Here is a 17,764-nt window from a genome sequence, read left to right as displayed (position 1 = left end):
CAATATGCTAATTTTGATGGTCTTTACCAAGGGGGTGTAGCTTATACTGAAATTATAATACCAGCAAGGAGAGATAATCTTATAAATACTATTAAAAGTTATAATTTATTCTAAGATTAAAAGGGCCTAGAATAAACACAAACAAACAAAGAACACCTTACTATAACTATATAAAGTGCAAGTGCACTTTGCCACATTCTGGTACTGGTCTTGTCAGGAGCAATACATAGGTCGTGACAGGGCAAAAAATAAATTATCCCTTTAATATCTGCTTCTGTAATCCTGTTTGGAAGAAGATATTTCAACATGGCACATTGGTGAGATCAAATCTTTTGAGCACTTGCACTTAATGTAGTTATAGTAAGGTAGACTTTGTGTGTTTGTTTGTATTTTATGTCCTTTTAATCTTTCCATAAAGTTATATTTTATTCTATTCATAAGATTATCTCTCCTTTCTGGTATTAGAATTTGCCTATTGAGAGTTCATTTAGCTTTTCTGTATATATCAGTCCCTTGCTGATTTTTCTCTAAGGGTATGTGTCCACGTTCAAGATACGCTGCGTTTTTGACGCACCGCTGAGCCGCAGCGTCAAAAACGCAGCGTCCAGATGTTACAGCACAGTGGAGGGGATTTAATGAAATCCTGTCTCCACTGTGCATTAAAAAACGCATGCGTTTTTCCTGCAAAAATGCACATGCGTTGCGTTTTTTTCAGAACACAGCATGTTGCTTCAATGAGCAAAACACGCAGGAACACCGCAGGTGACCTGCCAGTGACCTCAGGTGCATTTTTGGTCAAGATTTTACCTGCATAAAATCCTGACCAAAGCCTGAAGCAAACCTGAATGTGGACAAATACCCTTACAGGGAAATTATGCAGAGCAGCCTAAAGACACGTCACCGGAGAAACCTGTGAGCAATGCCCCCTTAGTAAAGACCATAAAAATTAAATTAAAAAATCTCTATCCAAATGCTTGATTTGATATAAAACAAAATTTAATACTCCGTAGAGCAGAGGGAATAAAATAAGAGCAAAAACTGGCCACTTTTGACCTGGTGACAGGACCTCTTTCATCTCTCAATGCTCTCCATGAGTCATCAGCTTGTCCACATGTGCCACCCAGGGGCCATTGTGGAGAAGTCCAGATTCCTGCATAGGGGTTATAGGGTAAAAAACCATGAGCTGCCTGATCCGGCAAAGCTGAGTGGATGGCGCCAAATCTGGCTGTGGAAGTCATCTAGGAGTTGTCTCATTTTTTTTTTACAGCATCTCAACAGATGTTATAAAGCTTAATATTCTCTTTCACAGGGATTCCTGTGGAAGGAACAGCACAGCTACATTAGAATCTGTCTTGTCTCACAGAGGTTTTTTGTACCACTGCTATGACAATTATCGGTAAGTAACAATACATTAGTAGAGCGCCAATAATAAAACGATTCCACCTGAATATTGTACGTGTTATACATATGTTGGGTAGTGATGAGCGAATATACTCGTTGCTTGGGTGGTTTCCGAATATATTTATGACTGCTCGGAGATTTAGTTTTCCTTGCCACAGCTAGATGATTTACAGCTACTAGACAGCTTGATTACATGTGGGGATTCCCAAGCAACCAGGCAACCCCCACATGTACTCAGGCTGGCTAGCAGCTGTAAATCATGCAGCTGAATCAACAAAAACTAAATCCCCAAGCAGTCATAAATACTTGAAACCACCCGAGCAATGAGTATACTCGCTCATCACTAATGTTGGGTCTTATATCTGGAGGCTGCAGTCCTGGATCTGAATGGTGTAGCCAATTATCCCTGGCTCTTTGCACTGCTCATCCTCTGCTCACATTAGGTTTGCACTTGCAGGGCTAGATGTTTATTAGTCCCCATCATGAAGCTTTCATACCAAATGTTCTGTAAGGCCAGATCCCCGCACACTGGAAGCAATATGGTTATATATAAAAAAAAAAGGAGTCAGACAAAAGCTAAAACTCAAAAAGAAAAAGTTTTAATTTTTTTAATTATTTTAAAACCTATTAAAGGGAACCTGTCACCTGAATTTGGCGGGACCAGTTTTGGGTCATATGGGCGGGGTTTTGAGGTGTTTGATTCACCCTTTCCTTACCCGCTGGCTGCATGCTGGCCGCAATATTGGATTGAAGTTCATTCTCTGTCCTCCGGAGTACACGCCTGCGCAAGGCAATATTGTTGCTCGCATTGCACTCGCAAGTGTGACCCCGGCCTGATATTGAGACTAGTGATGCGGATTTATAAGTTCTAGTACATATTAATAATAATCTTTATTTTTATATAGCGCTAACATATTCCACAGCGCTTTACAGTTTGCACACATTATCATGCCATATTAATACAGTTACCGGTATTGTAATAATCCAGTGTGCCAACACGGAGAAATCCAGCTTTGCAACTACATCGGCAGATAAAACAGTCTGTAAAAAAAGAGTAAAGCACATGAAAAGACAATAAGTGCAGGATAGAAGCTGTGCTGAGATATGAGCAGTGAAGACAGAGGCAGCCTGACTACACACATAGAACTCACATCCAGCCTATATTACTGGGAGAGACAATCCCCCATGAGAAAAATCTGTAACTTGAATCTAGTTGCAAACTGGATACAAATTAAGGAATAAAAGGAATTTAAGTTAGTACAATTTCACTAACATAGGTAAAATACATTTTTTCCATGTCAATGGCGTCCATAGCCATTGATAGGTTTCTCTAAGTTACTGTGCATAGGCAGAAACCTAATAATCAGTGTATTATGAGGAGCCTTTGTGTCAGTTGTCTACTTGCTGACTGTACTCTGCACAGATTAAGATGGGCGATCTCAAAAAAGACTTCATATTAACTCCTAATTGACAGGACACTAAAATCAATATTTCACTACCCCACGCTGCGCCTCAGACAAGTCAGCATAAAGGACTTTACTAGTTTCCTTTAAGTTGGTTGGTAAAGGAGAAGCAGCAAAGATTATATTAAGGTGATAACTTAGTTTATCGCGTCCATGGCACCACATAAGGTTGTTTTAGGCCGGCGTCACACTGGCGAGTTTTACGGACGTATGAGCGCAGAAAATACATCCGTAAAATACGCATAACACACGGCCCAATGATTCTCTATGTCCCAGCTCCTATCAGCCGTATTTTACTGATCCGTAATATACGGCGTTCTACGGCCATACAAAATCGCAGCATGCTGCGTTTGTCACCGTATTGCGCAAATAAATCACCAATGAAAGTCTATGGGGGCGAGAAAAATACGGATTACACACGGACCAGCAGAGTGACTTGTGAGAAATACGCAGCAGTGTTAGTGAAAAGTCGGTAATTCAATTGCCGGCTTTTCATTTCTCCTTCCCAAACCCGACATGATATGAGACATGGTTTACATACAGTAAACCATCTCATATCCCCTTTTTTTTTGCATATTCCACACTACTAATGTTAGTAGTGTGTATGTGCAAAATTTGGGTGCTGTAGCTGCTAAAATAAAGGGTTAAATCGCGGTAAAAATTGGCGTGGGCTTCCGCGCAATTTTCTCTGCCAGAGTGGTAAAGCTAGTGACTGAGGGCAGATATTAATAGCCAGGAGAGGGTCCATGGTTATTGGCCCCCCCGTGGCTAAAAACATCTGCCCCCAGCCACCCCAGAAAAGGCACATCTGGAAGATGCGCCTATTCTGGCACTTGGCCACTCTCTTCCCACTCCCTGTAGCGGTGGGATATGGGGTAATGAAGGGTTAATGTCACCTTGCTATTGTAAGGTGACATTAAGCCAGATTAATAATGGAGAGGCGTCAATTATGACACCTATCCATTATTAATCCAATTGTCTGAAAGGGTTAAAAAAAGACACACACATTATTAAAAAGTATTTTAATGAAATAAACACAGCGGTTGTTGTAATAATTTATTGTTCTCTCAATCCAGCTGAACACCCTCGCTTGGCAAAATAATAAACCCACAATATACATACCCTCAGATGAACTGTCACGTCCCACGAGGTAATCCATCTGAAGGGGTTAACTCAATTTACAGGCAGGAGCTGCGCTAAAGCACTCGCTCGTGCCTGTAACCCCCGAAAGCTGAGTGATCTGTACTTACATTGAGTTGCGGTGATGCGCCCTCTGGTGGATGTCCTCATATGAACTCGAGCGTGGGAACTTTTTCAAGGCTGCAGTTCATGAGAACATCCACTAGAGGGCGCCTCACCGCAACTCAATGTAAGTACAGATCACTCAGATTTCCTTTCATTACCCGGGGATTACAACCACGAGCGAGTGGTTTAGCGCAGCTCCTGGCTGTAAAATAATTAACCCCTTCAGATGGATTACCTCGTTGGACGTGACAGATCAACAGAAGGTATGTATATTGTTGGTTTATTATTTTGCCAAGCGAGGGTCTTCAGGTGGATTGAGAGAACAATAAAATACTAAAACAACCTGTGTGTTTATTTCATTAAAATAATTTTTAATAATGTGTGTGTGTTTTTTAACCCTTTCAGACAATTGGATTAATAATGGATAGGTGTCATAATTGACACCTCTCCATTATTAATCTGGCTTAAGGTCACCTTACAATAGCAAGGTGGCATTAACCCTTCATTACCCTATATCCCACCCCTACACGGGAGTGGGAAGAGAGTGGCCAAGTGCCAGAATAGGCGCATCTTCCAGATGTGCCTTTTCTGGGGTGGCTGGGGGCAGATGTTTTTAGCCACGGGGGGGCCAATAACCATGGACCCTCTCCTGGCTATTAATATCTGCCCTCAGTCACTGGCTTTACCACTCTGGCGGAGAAAATTGCGCAGGAGCCCACGCCAATTTTTTCCACGATTTAACCCTTTATTTTAGCAGCTACAGCGCCCAAATTTTGCACATACACACTACTAACATTAGTAATGTGGAATATGCAAAAAAAAAGGGGATATGAGATGGTTTACTGTATGTAAACCATGTCTCATATCATGTCGGGTTTGTGCAGGAGAAATGAGAAGCCGGCAATTGAATTACCGGCTTTTCACAGATATCGCGCTGAATGAAATATAAATACAGACTATATATATATATGTGTCTCAATGCAGTCTTCATTGGCCCCAATCTCCTCCATCTCTTGTCCTGATTCTGCTCTGAAGCATTACAATGAAACCCTGCAAAGTGCCCTGGAAGAAGCTGCACCTCCTATACATAGAACAACTCGGCACAGACGGCGACAACCGTGGCACACGCTGCAAACACGTTTCCTGCAGCGGTGCTCCAGGTGCGCCGAACGTCTGTGGAGAAAATCTAATCTGCCCGAAGATTTCATCCATTATAAGTTCATGTTAAAAACATACAACTCTGCCCTTCACCTCTCCAAACAAACCTATTTCAACACCCTCATCACCTCGCTGTCCAATAACCCTAAACGTCTCTTTGACACTTTCCGGTCCCTACTCAACCCAAGAGAGCAGGCCCCAACCACAGATCTCCACGCTGACGATCTGGCCAATTACTTCAAAGAAAAAATTGACCACATTCGACAGGAAATCATTTCCCAATCTCTTCATACCAAGCACTGTCCTCCCTCCCCCACTGCATCTAGTTCACTCTCTGACTTTGAACCAGTTACAGAAGAAGAAGTAAGCAGGCTCCTTGCATCTTCTCGCCCGACCACTTGCACCAGCGACCCCATTCCGTCGCATCTCCTCCAGTCCCTTTCCCCGGCTGTCACCTCTCACCTAACAAAAATATTCAACCTTTCCCTCACTTCCGGTATTTTTCCCTCCTCATTTAAGCATGCCATCATACATCCACTACTTAAAAAGCCCTCCCTCGATCAAAATTGTGCCGCTAATTATAGACCTGTCTCTAATCTTCCCTTCATCTCTAAACTCCTGGAACGCCTGGTCCACTCCCGTCTTACCCGCTATCTCTCAGATAATTCTCTTCTCGACCCTCTTCAATCTGGCTTCCGCTCTTTACACTCTACTGAAACTGCCCTCACTAAAGTCTCTAATGACCTACTAACAGCTAAATCTAATGGTCACTATTCCATGCTAATTCTCTTGGATCTCTCCGCAGCATTCGACACTGTGGATCATCAGCTCCTCCTCACTATGCTCCGCTCCATCGGCCTCAAGGACACCGTTCTCTCTTGGTTCTCCTCCTATCTCTCTGGCCGATCCTTCACTGTTTGTTTTGCTGGTTCCTCCTCCTCTCACCTTCCCCTTACTGTTGGGGTTCCTCAAGGATCAGTCCTAGGCCCCCTCCTCTTCTCTTTGTATACTGCCCCTATTGGACAAACAATCAGTAGATTTGGTTTCCAGTACCATCTCTATGCTGACGACACCCAATTATATACCTCTTCTCCTGTTATCACGCCGACCTTTTTAGAAAACACCAGTGATTGTCTTACCGCTGTCTCTAACATCATGTCCTCCCTCTATCTGAAACTGAACCTGTCAAAAACTGAACTCCTCGTGTTCTCTCCCTCTACAAACCTACCTTTGCCCGACATTGCCATCTCTGTGTGCGGTTCCACCATTACTCCAAAGCAACATGCCCGCTGCCTTGGAGTCATCCTTGATTCCGAGCTTTCATTCACCCCCCACATCCGATCACTGGCTCGCTCTTCTTATCTGCATCTCAAAAACATTTCCAGAATTCGCCCTTTTCTTACTTTCGACTCTGCAAAAACTCTTACTGTCTCACTTATTCATTCTCGTCTGGACTATTGTAACTCTCTACTAATTGGCCTACCTTTTACCAGACTCTCCCCGCTCCAATCTGTCCTGAATGCTGCTGCCAGGATCATATTCCTCGCCAACCGTTACACCGATGCCTCTACCTTGTGCCAGTCATTACACTGGCTACCCATCCAATCCAGAATCCAGTACAAAACTACTACCCTCATCCACAAAGCACTCCATGGCTCAGCACCACCCTACATCTCCTCTCTGGTCTCAGTCTACCAACCTACCCGTGCCCTCCGCTCTGCTAATGACCTCAGGTTAGCATCCTCAATAATCAGAACCTCCCACTCCCGTCTCCAAGACTTTACACGTGCGGCGCCGATTCTTTGGAATGCACTACCTAGGTTAATACAATTAATCCCCAATCCCCACAGTTTTAAGCGTGCACTAAAAACTCATTTGTTCAGATTGGCCTACCGCCTCAACGCATTAACCTAATTATCCCTGTGTGGCCTATTAATAAAAAACAACAACATAATTACGTTCCTCCATCATGTTCTCATACACTTTATGCAGTTAATAGCCTCTGTGTCTGTACTGTTACATACTTAGGCAGTTAACTGGTTCATGCAGCTTTACATGAACACCCGAGCCTTACACTATGGCTGGTCCAAATAACTAAAGCAATTGTTACCATCCACCTCTTGTGTCTCCCCTTTTCCTCATAGATTGTAAGCTTGCGAGCAGCAGGGCCCTCATTCCTCCTGGTATCTGGTTTGAACTGTGATTTCTGTTATGCTGTAATGTCTGTTGTCCGTATAAGTCCCCTCTATAAGTTGTAAAGCGCTGAGGAATATGTTGGCGCTATATAAATAAAATTATTATTATTATTATTATTATATATATATATATATATATACTGTATATATGTTTTACCGAACATTTGAGCACATAAATCCATTAGATGTCGGTTTTGCAAGCCTGCGAGAAAATCTCGCAGTACGGATGCCATACGGATTACATACGGAGGATGACATGCGCAAAATACGCTGACACACCCTGACTACGGATCACTATTTTGGGAACATTTCTCCGTATTACGGCCGTAAAAATGGACCGTATTGTCTTACGCTGAGTGTGACGCCGGCCTAATTATGACTGGCAGCAGGTATGTCACAGCTTGCTACAGCTGGTGACAATGGAGGTTATTACAGATTCCTCCACCTCTGTGATTTTCGGTTTTAGCTTTTATAAGTTGTCTGCACATCGTACTGATTGATTTTACCAGCACAATATACTCTATATAATGACAGATTTTCCTGTATCCATCTCCCTGGCAGACCTGTCCGGATCCTGCAGTGCGTGGATTTTCCTGGTCACCCAGCTTGTAGTCCCAATAGTGGAAGTGGATTTACACCATCATGGATGACAATGATGTCTGTTTGGTTTTCTCTTTGTATTAATTATGGAAACAGCCGTTAATTAAATAAATAAGATATTTACACTCCCTGATAAATTCTGTTTTTCTGACTATATAATATTCTATAAGTGGTGCCAAAAAAATAAGAGTATAAAAAATAACTTTTTGGCAGTATTGGTAATAGTGTTTGATATGACGGTGCGCCTTTATTTACTGTATTTTTTGGATTATAAGACGCTCCAGATTATAAAACGCACCCCAAATTTTCATAAGAAAAATAGGAAAAAAACTTTTTTTTTTAATAAAATGGTGGTGCTTCTTATAATCCATGCGTCTTATTGCTTACCGGGGGTGGTGGCTGCAGTGAAGCGGGAGTCCCAGGTTTGCTGGTGGAGGAGGCCAGAGTGGAGCGTTGCCGCAGGCTGGGATGAGTGGGTGTTCTAAAGTGCGGCACGCCACTGCGGGTGTCCCGGTGACGGTGCTGCGTTGTGTCCCCACAAGTTCTTCCATGGTTTCCTGTGCGGCGGTGGACTCCAGGAAAATGGCCACCAGGAGGCGGTGCAAGCGCAGATCGAGATCTCGGGAGATGAGATCTCAGCGCTGAGATCTCAGCTCCCGAGATCTCAGTGCCGAGCTCTCGATCTGCACATGCGCCGCCTCCCGGCGGCCATTTTCCCGGAGTCCACCGCCACACAGGAAACCATGGAAGAACTTGCGGGGGGGCTCTTGCCTTTCACAAAATGTCGGCAGAGCCCCCCGCAGCATCGGGGACACAGCGCTGCACCGCACCGCCACAGAGGACACAGCGCAGCACCGCCACCAGGACACAGAGCAGCACCGCCACCGGGACACAGAGCAGCACCGCCTCCGGGACACCCGCAGCGGCACGCCAATAAGGTATATCCGCATTATAAGACGCACCCCCATTTTTTCCTCCAAATTTGTGGGGAAAAAAGTGCGTCTTATAATCTGAAAAATAGGGTATCTCAAACGCGCAGATCCACAGAACAGAATAAAGTTTTTATTTTATTAATTCTGCGTTATCCTTTGTGGGATATTGACAGCAGTGCAGGAAAGCCGTCCATCTCCTTCTACAACCCCTTGCAAAAATTATGGAATCACCGGCCTCGGAGGATGTTCATTCAGTTGTTTAATTTTGTAGAAAAAAAGCAGATCACAGACATGGCACAAAACTAGTCATTTCAAATGGCAACTTTCTGGCTTTAAGAAACACTAAAAGAAATCAAGAACAAAAATGTGGTAGTCAGTAATGGTTACTTTTTTTAACCAATCATAGGGGAAAAATTAAGGAATCACTCAATTCTGAGGAAAAAATTATGGAATCATGAAAAACAAACAAACAAAAAAACACTCCAAAACATCACTAGTATTTTGTTGCACCACCTCTGGCTTTTATAACAGCTTGCAGTCTCTGAGGCATGGACTTAATGAGTGTCACACAGGACTCTTCATCAATCTGGCTCCAACTTTCTCTGATTGCTGTTGCCAGATCACCATCGCAGGTTGGAGCCTTGTCATGGACCATTTTCTTCAACTTCCACCAAAGATTTTCAATTGGATTGAGATCCGGACTATTTGCAGGCCATGACATTGACCTTATGTGTCTTTTTTCAAGGAATGTTTTCACAGTTGTTGCTCTATGGCAGGATGCATTATCATCTTGAAAAATGATTTCATCATCCCCAAGCATCCTTTCAATTGATGGGATAAGAAAAGTGTCCAAAATATCAACATAAACTTGTGCATTTATTGAAGCTGTAATGACAGCCATCTCCCCAGTGCCTTTAGTTGACATGCAGCCCCATATCATCAATGACTGGAAATTTGCATGTTCTCTTCAGGCAGTCATCTTTATAAATCTCATTGGAACGGCACCAAACAAAAGTTCCAGCATCATCACCTTGCCCAATTCAGATTCGCAATTCATCACTGAAAATGACTTTCATCCAGTCATTCACAGTCCACGATTGCTTTTCCTTAGCCCATTGTAACCTTGTTTTTTTTCTGTTTCGGTGTTAATGATGGCTTTTGTTTAGCTTTTCTGTATGTAAATCCCATTTCCTTTAGGCGGTTTCTTATGGTTCGGTCACAGACGTTGACTCCACTTTCCACCCATTCGTTCCTCATTTGTTTTGTTGTGTATTTTCTGTTTTGGAAACATATTGCTTTAAGTTTCCGGTCTTGACGCTTTGATGTCTTCCTTGGTCTACCAGTATGTTTGCCTTTAACAACCTTCCCATGTTGTTAGTATTTGGTACAGATTTTAGACACAGCTGACTGTGAATAACCAACATCTTTTGCAACATTGCGTGATGATTTACCTTCTTTTAAGAGTTTGATAATCCTCTCCTTTGCTTCAATTGACATCTCTCGTGTTGGAGCCATAATTCATGTCAGTCCACTTGGTGCAACAGCTCTCCAAGGTGTGATCACTCCTTTTTAGATGCAGACTAATGAGCAGATCTAATTTGATGCAGGTGTTATTTTTGGGTATGAAAATTTACAGGGTGATTCCATAATTTTTTCCTCAGAATTGAGTGATTCCATAATTTTTCCCCTATGCTTGGTTGAAAATAGTAACAATTACTGACTACCACATGTTTTGCTCTTGATTTCTTTTAGTGTTTCTTACAGCCAGAAAGTTGTCATTTGAAATGATTTTAGTTTTGTGCCATGTCTGTGATCTGCTTTTTTTCTACAAAATTAAATAACTGAATGAACATCCTACAAGGCCAGTGATTCCATAATTTTTGCCAGGGGTTGTATTATTACCCATTGTCTATGACTGATAGCTAGTAGTGATGAGCGAATATACTCGTTACTCGAGATTTCCCGAGCATGCTCGGATGTCCTCCGAGTATTTTTTAGTGCTGGGAAATTTAGTTTTTATTGCCGCAGCTGAATGATTTACATCTGTTACCCAGCTTAAGTACATGTGGGGATTCCCTAGCAACCAGGCAACCCCCACATGTACTTATGCTGGCTAACAGATGTAAATCATTCAGCTGCAGCAAGAAAAACTAAATTTCCGAGCACTAAAAAATACTCTAATGACACCCGAGCATGCTCGAGAAATCTCGAGTAATGAGTATATTCGCTCATCACTAATAGCTAGGAGTAAATAGGAGTAAATAGAAATTTCTTTCTAAATTAATACAAAATTACCATCCGACTAAAGAGGAGCATTGATCGATATTCTATTAAATCAATACAGCTGCAGACGAGTTCGTTTTACCTTTTGAACTTTTTCCAAAAGTACCCTTTCAGACCATTTTTATTCAACCTCCCATAAAAAAAATCACTTTGTTTGGGTCTTTGTTTTCATTTCCAGTCATTAGTCATCAGGTTCAGGCAAGACTCAACGAGACTCACATTCATGTCTATCAATGCTCAATTTGCTTTAAAGGTTGGGTTATTCATGTTACCTGTAACTATCGAGAAACACTTTCTGAAAACCCTCAAAGAAAGAAGCTTAAGGGGGCTTTCATATGAAATATATCTATGGCAAAGTAATAAAATGTACCATAAATGTATTATGTGGTTGGAACTGTCACCTTTTCAGCAATGTTCTCCAGCTCTCATCAACTGGGCTCTGTTTTACTCAGGAGACAATACTTTGAATCATTATAGTCAATTTGTCCTCATTTGTACATTCAGGTTTGGGCCAATACTTCAGATAAGACTATGGCAAATAATTAAAAGCAATGAATGTAGGAGGGTGGTGCTGATATGGACAGTAAGGAACACTCTGTTACTTTAAGAGACTGCACCCCCTTGTCTGGCAGGATGGAATGTTCTGCTTCTCCCCTGCAATAGACTGTGAATGAACTGGACTGTGCAGATGACAGGGGTGGAGCCTGAAAAGCGTGTGTGAGCTGAGGCTGCTGCAGAGAGAACTTTGTGCTGATAGCTGCAAGAGAGGACCCCCAGCCTGTAACAGAGTGGACTTGTGAGATTTGACAGACTTTCCCGGGTGTAGCGAGGGTGGCTGTCCTGTGTTAGTTCGAGGAGCCACGAAGATACCGAGAAAGGGATTTAGTTTCCAGGAGCACCTCCCAGATCCAGAAGTAAGAAGACCATATTTCACGGAGCTGACAGAAAGCCATGCGAACCACCGTACTAGACTTTTAGGGGCCCCCCGGGACTGGATCTGAGTCCCCAACATCACCGTGAGTTTGTTCCTGTTTTGTGCACATGTCAGGGCCTACTGTAGGCCTCAATAGTCAGAAGTCGGCAGCCGTGAGGCCTGCTTAGTAAAGGCCAGGGAGGTTATACGTAGAGTAGCATAAGTTTATTGTTTGCATTTACTTGTGTGACATATATTGAGTCTGTAACAGATTGGAGCACCGTGCTATTTTAAGGACAAGCTAAAGAATATAACTCTTGTAAATTATCTTTTGCCATTGCATACCCCTGTTTGCATCTTCCTCATCCACTTCATTCCTTGCCTTCCAATAAATCTACCCTTTGTTGTTTGCACCTCATCTTGTGTACAGTAGTCTTCCTGCACCGTGGTGGTCCCCTGGCCATCGCTTCATGAACACCTCTGCCATGGAACAAATTGATTTTTATATTACATTATAGTTTACAAAGTTGCACTACATTTCAGTAAGCAATCATCATATCCACATTTTTTTGGCCTTCTTTTATTTTCCCTTCTATAGCTCAAGAAGCATTGTGTGCTTTCCTTCCTATCTACAGCTTAAGTAGGCTGCCCTCTCTAATAACTTGAATGCTTTCCCCATCTCTCCTTGCTGACATTCAGTGTATAACCTACTCATCCTCCTTGATGTTATAATTTGCATTGAGATAAGAAAAGAAGTAATCAGAAAGAACCTTCTCTCCCAATGGCAATTATCAGGAAAAAGAAGGGTTGTTCATGGTAGATCTGAAAGAAGTCAAGTTACTGCGGGCATAGGCTTACTACCCGCTCCTCAATGCGAATGCATGCACATTGGAGGAATAGTTTTGAGAGAGGTATCTGATGTGTATGGCCAAGTTAAAGGTGTTCCACTATCAAAACATATGCACCCAACAGATTGCCTCCTTCTAAAACAAGAAACACAGTTCTCATCCTCCCCAGGTCCATCGTCAGCTGTCTGCCGCTGCTCCAGTGTTTGTTTACTGGCTGCAGCGGTGACAAGACAATGCACATCACCGCTGCTCACAATGAATGAGCTCAGTGGCTCATGCCATCTACATCACTCCTCCTTGTGACTCCATAGATTACTATGGTCAGCACAGAGTGACTCAGGCATCAACTTTTAGAGTTGCAGCTTCTAGGAGGGTTAGTAAGAGTTAAATCTTTGTTGGACCTATCTTGTTAATTGCTTGTGAACACATGCTGCGGGAGAACCAGTCTCGTTTCTGCTCTTTCCCTATTTAAGCTGGCTCCACAGATCAGGTAATTTGTAGTTATTTCTAAAGTTGTTGGGGGCGGTGTTTGGTTAAACCTTTACTTTTGCCCACGCTGTCTTCAGGGCCACCATCAGGACATTACTGCCCTTACTGCTGTATGGGGCCAGTGAGCAGCATGACAGAGCAGGGCACGCCAGGCCCCGCTCTTGTGCTTCTGCTCACTGGGCCCCATTGTGCACTAACGCGTTGTGCGCTGCGGTGCACACATCAGCCCTGGGGCCTGGGAGCTTTCTCGGAGCTCCATGGCCGTCTAACCTTGATGGCTGCGCAGCTTCCGCTCCCTCTGCCCTGTGGACTTACGATCAGGTGACGGCGCATACGCGATGATGTAATTGCGTACATGCCGACATGTATGAGGACACCAGAAGCAGAGCTGCACCTGCTGGGGATCATCAGTGAGGTATGTATGAAAAACTTTTTTTTTCTTTTCTGTATAAAATTAATTAAACGGGTGAGGGGAGGAGGTGAAGGGAGGCTGCAACTTCTGCAAGTGATGGAGGGGCACTGCACATGAAGAAGCTGTGGGGAGGGGGACTGCACATGATGAAATAGTGGGAAGGGAAACTACACATGATGAAATTGTGGGGAGGGGGACTGCACATGATGAAGTTGTGGGGAGGGGGACTGCACATGGTGAAGTTGTGGGGAGGGAGACTGCACATGATGAAATTGTGGGAGGGGGACTGCACATGATGAAATTGTGGGGAGGGGGACTGCACATGATGAAGTTGTGGGGAGGGGCACCTGCACATGATGAAGTTGTGGGGAGGGGGACTGCACATGATGAAGTTATGGGGAGGGGACTGAACATGATGAAGTAGTGGGGAGGGGGACTGAAAATGATGAAGAGATTGAGGGGAGGGGGACTGCAAATGATGAAATGAGTGGGGGAGGGGACTGCACATGAAGTCAGTGGGGGAGGAGGACTACACATGATGAAGTAAGTGGGGGAGGGGGACTGCACATGATGATGTTATGGGGAAGGGGACTTCACATGATGAAGTGATTGAGGGGAGGACTGCAAATGATGAAGTGAGTGGGGGAGGGGACTGCACATGAAGTCAGTGGGGGAGGAGGACTACACATGATTAAGTGAGGGGGACTGCAAATGATGAAGTGAGTGGGGGAGGAGGACTGCACATGATGAAGTGAGTGGGGGAGGGGGACTGCACATGATGAAGTGAGTGGGGAGGGGGGCTGCACATGAAGTGAGTGGGGGAGGGGGACTGCACATGAAGTGAGTGGGGGAGGGGGACTGCACATGATGAAGTGAATGGGGTTGGTCGGACTGCACATGATGAAGTGAGGGGGGAGGGGGACTGCACATGATGTAGTGAGGGGGACTGCAAATGATGAAGAGAGTGGGGGAGGGGGACTGCAAATGATGAAGTAATTGGGGAAGGGGACTGCACATTCTGACATTTGTGGGGGAGGGACACTGCAAATGATGGAGAGAGGGGGAATGCAAATGATGAAGTGAGTGGGGGGACTGCAAATTATGAAGTGAGGCGGTCTGCAAATGGCAAAGCGATTGGGGAAGGGGGACTGCAAATGATGTGAGTGAGGGAGGGGGCTGCACGTGATGAATTGACAGTTGGGACAGGAAATAATGACAAATTCTGAGGGTGGGGGAGTAAAATGATGTATTGAGATGGGTGGATGGGGACAGTAAATGATGAATTGAGGGTGCGGGACAACAAATGATGATGAATTGGGGTGGGGGAGCAAATAATGATAAAGTGAGGGTGAGGGAGAGTAAATGATGTATTGAATGTGGGGGAGAGAAGTTGATAATGAATTAGAGGGTGGGGTGGGAGAGAAAGAAGACATGACATAATGAATTGGTGCAGAAGGGGAGTGTAAATATAATGAATGGGGTGTGGGAGGTACATAGTGGGGGTCATTGAGGATGCAGTGACTGGTATTGAATTGGGGGAAAGAGCACAGAGGCTAATTAATTTATATATTTATTAGGTGGGGAAAGTGGCTATTTATAGTTAGTGGGGGCATAGTGGTGAATTATAATTTATATTTGGAATGGTGGTTGCATAATAACTAATTATGTATTAATGGTGGGTGCACGTCGGTATTCAGCTGTGTAGTTTAGAAGAAAGGTAAAAAGTGGGGAATGTGCTCTTAAAGCTGTGCTCTAGGTAACTATGTGTTATTTTCTGCAGAGACGAGTCCTGGTTGGAAGAAGTGGTGGTGGTCTGCTCTGGATGAAGAAGAAAAGAAAGATGAAGGACTTCAAATAGAAACGTCACTGGTAAGTCAGTGTTTTACCTGTACACGGACACTGTATAGAGAGCTCCTGTGTATAATGGTACAGGTGATCACTGTATTACCTGTACACTGACACTATATACAGAGCTCCTGTGTATAATGTCCCTGGTGAACCATGTATTACTTGTACACTGTATACAGAGCTCATGTGTATAATGTCACTGGTGATCACTGCATTACCTATACACTGACACCATATATAGAGCTCCTGTGTATTATGGCACATAGTATTGTATTTTTTCTATTGATGATCAGTATTGTAGTATTCGGTCACTATGTGGTGGTAATATGTGGTCTGGTCATGGTGTGGCAGTATTTGTTCCTTGCATGTGGTTTTATTCGGTTACTGCATGATAGTAATATGTAGTCCGGCCAATGTGGGGCTGTATTTGTTCCTTGTACTGTATGTGGTATTATGTGGTGGTAATATGTGGTCTGGACATGTTGGGGTGGTATTTGTCTCTTGTATGTGGTATTATTCGGTCACTATGAAAACAATGTATGTGACTAATTCCCTTAAAGAAAAATAAAAATATAACTAAAAAGAATATTGGATATTTTAACAAATGTTTAATAGTTTAGACTAGAGTAGAGCCCGGCCAAAAGAGTCTACCTTGTCGTGGTGGCGGTTTAAAAAATCTTTGGCCAAAACAAAAGCTGCTGGCTAAATATGTGAACTGGTGTTCGATGGGAACTATTCATGAGTGATTGATGAAGACGTGGTGCAGAAGTTTTTCCAAGACTGGGCGGTGGGACTGTGGAAGGTTCAAGGGGTGGAGGCGGAGCTTGGGGTGGAGTCTCAAGGGAGCCCCGAAAATGCTGCCAGTATGGGGCCCTGAAATTCCTAGTGGCAGGCCTGGCTGTCTTTATATTACTTTGCTGTCTCTCGGACTGTACACTTTATATTCCTCTGTGTATCTCCCTGAGAGATTGTTGTGTGATTGTGCTTCCATTTTTGCCCTGTCTGCCTTGTTTTGTATTTCCCCATACACTGTGCAGACTAGTGCTACTTAGGAGCATAGGAAAGAATGAAGACCAGGCATCTCCACCTTCAGGGGTAATCCTGGGACAGGGATAGCCAGGGACTCCTAGCCTGAGGGTCAGTGTATGTGCACACATCTCTTATCCTAGTCACACCATGAAAAGACTGGCTGCAGTCGTGATGTGTATTGTAGTTGTGGCATCAACACTGCAGCCAATACACTGAGATTGGAGCAGCGGTGGCGAACTGACGTTGGACCCGGGGATGTTGCAATGCTAAATATAATTTTTTAATCTAAGACATATTTGAAAATAATAGGCATGATGTTATTACAAATTCTGCTGAGATTATGTTACAGGAAAGAAATATATCTTGGTACCGTGTTAGCCAGTAGATAGAAAAATATTTAGAATTGAGAGTCCTCAGTGGTTGATACCTTTTAATGGCTAACTGAAAAGATGGTAACAAATTGCAAGCTTTCGAGACTACATACGTCTCTTCATCAGGCAAAGACTAAAACAAATTCTGAAGAATCACATATTTATGCACAACATAGTATAGAGAAAAAAAAAAAAAAAGAGGGGAAAAAAAAGCATGGATAAGCTAGGTGACATGAAGCAGAATTACCATGGGTGATAAACAGTTACGTCCATAAATATTGGGCCAATTCTTAGATAAGGATTGTTTTATTGTCCTGTGATTAGGGTCTCGTTCTGTTGTGATGACCCCACATGGTCTGAGGGGCAAGTTCATTAGTTGATGTAAAAAGACATAAATCCGTGTGACACATTCATTCCTGCATTTAGAGTGTCAAAGGTCGTCATCAGTTTATACTCCCAGACTCTTCTCTCTCTGAGTTTTGAAGTTACTTTTCAATACAAGTAATTTCATGTCCATAATGCTATGATTTGGGAGACAGAAATGTATTGCCACAGGTATATCCATTCTTTTTTCTTT

General features: G+C 43.4%; 1 protein-coding gene across 4 annotated transcripts in view; it reads left to right on the top strand.

Moving 5' to 3' along the window:
- LOC143788907 (ADP-ribosyl cyclase/cyclic ADP-ribose hydrolase 2-like) overlaps positions 1–8,213 on the top strand; it is a 75,028-nt gene extending 66,815 nt beyond the window's left edge. For 2 of the 4 annotated variants that reach the window (XM_077278945.1, XM_077278969.1), the window contains 2 exons: positions 1,310–1,396; positions 8,024–8,213. In XM_077278945.1, the coding sequence (XP_077135060.1) occupies positions 1,310–1,396; positions 8,024–8,165 (229 nt within the window). In that variant the 3' untranslated portion in view covers positions 8,166–8,213. Of the gene's footprint in view, positions 1–1,309; positions 1,397–7,996 lie in introns of all 4 variants that reach the window. The other 2 variants (XM_077278897.1, XM_077278937.1) reach the window with 1 other exon arrangement.
- The last annotated feature ends 9,551 nt before the right edge of the window (positions 8,214–17,764 follow it).

Source organism: Ranitomeya variabilis, chromosome 1, assembly GCF_051348905.1.
Source record: "Ranitomeya variabilis isolate aRanVar5 chromosome 1, aRanVar5.hap1, whole genome shotgun sequence".
NCBI lineage: Eukaryota > Metazoa > Chordata > Amphibia > Anura > Dendrobatidae > Ranitomeya > Ranitomeya variabilis.
This window is presented reverse-complemented; position numbering and strand designations above follow the sequence as displayed.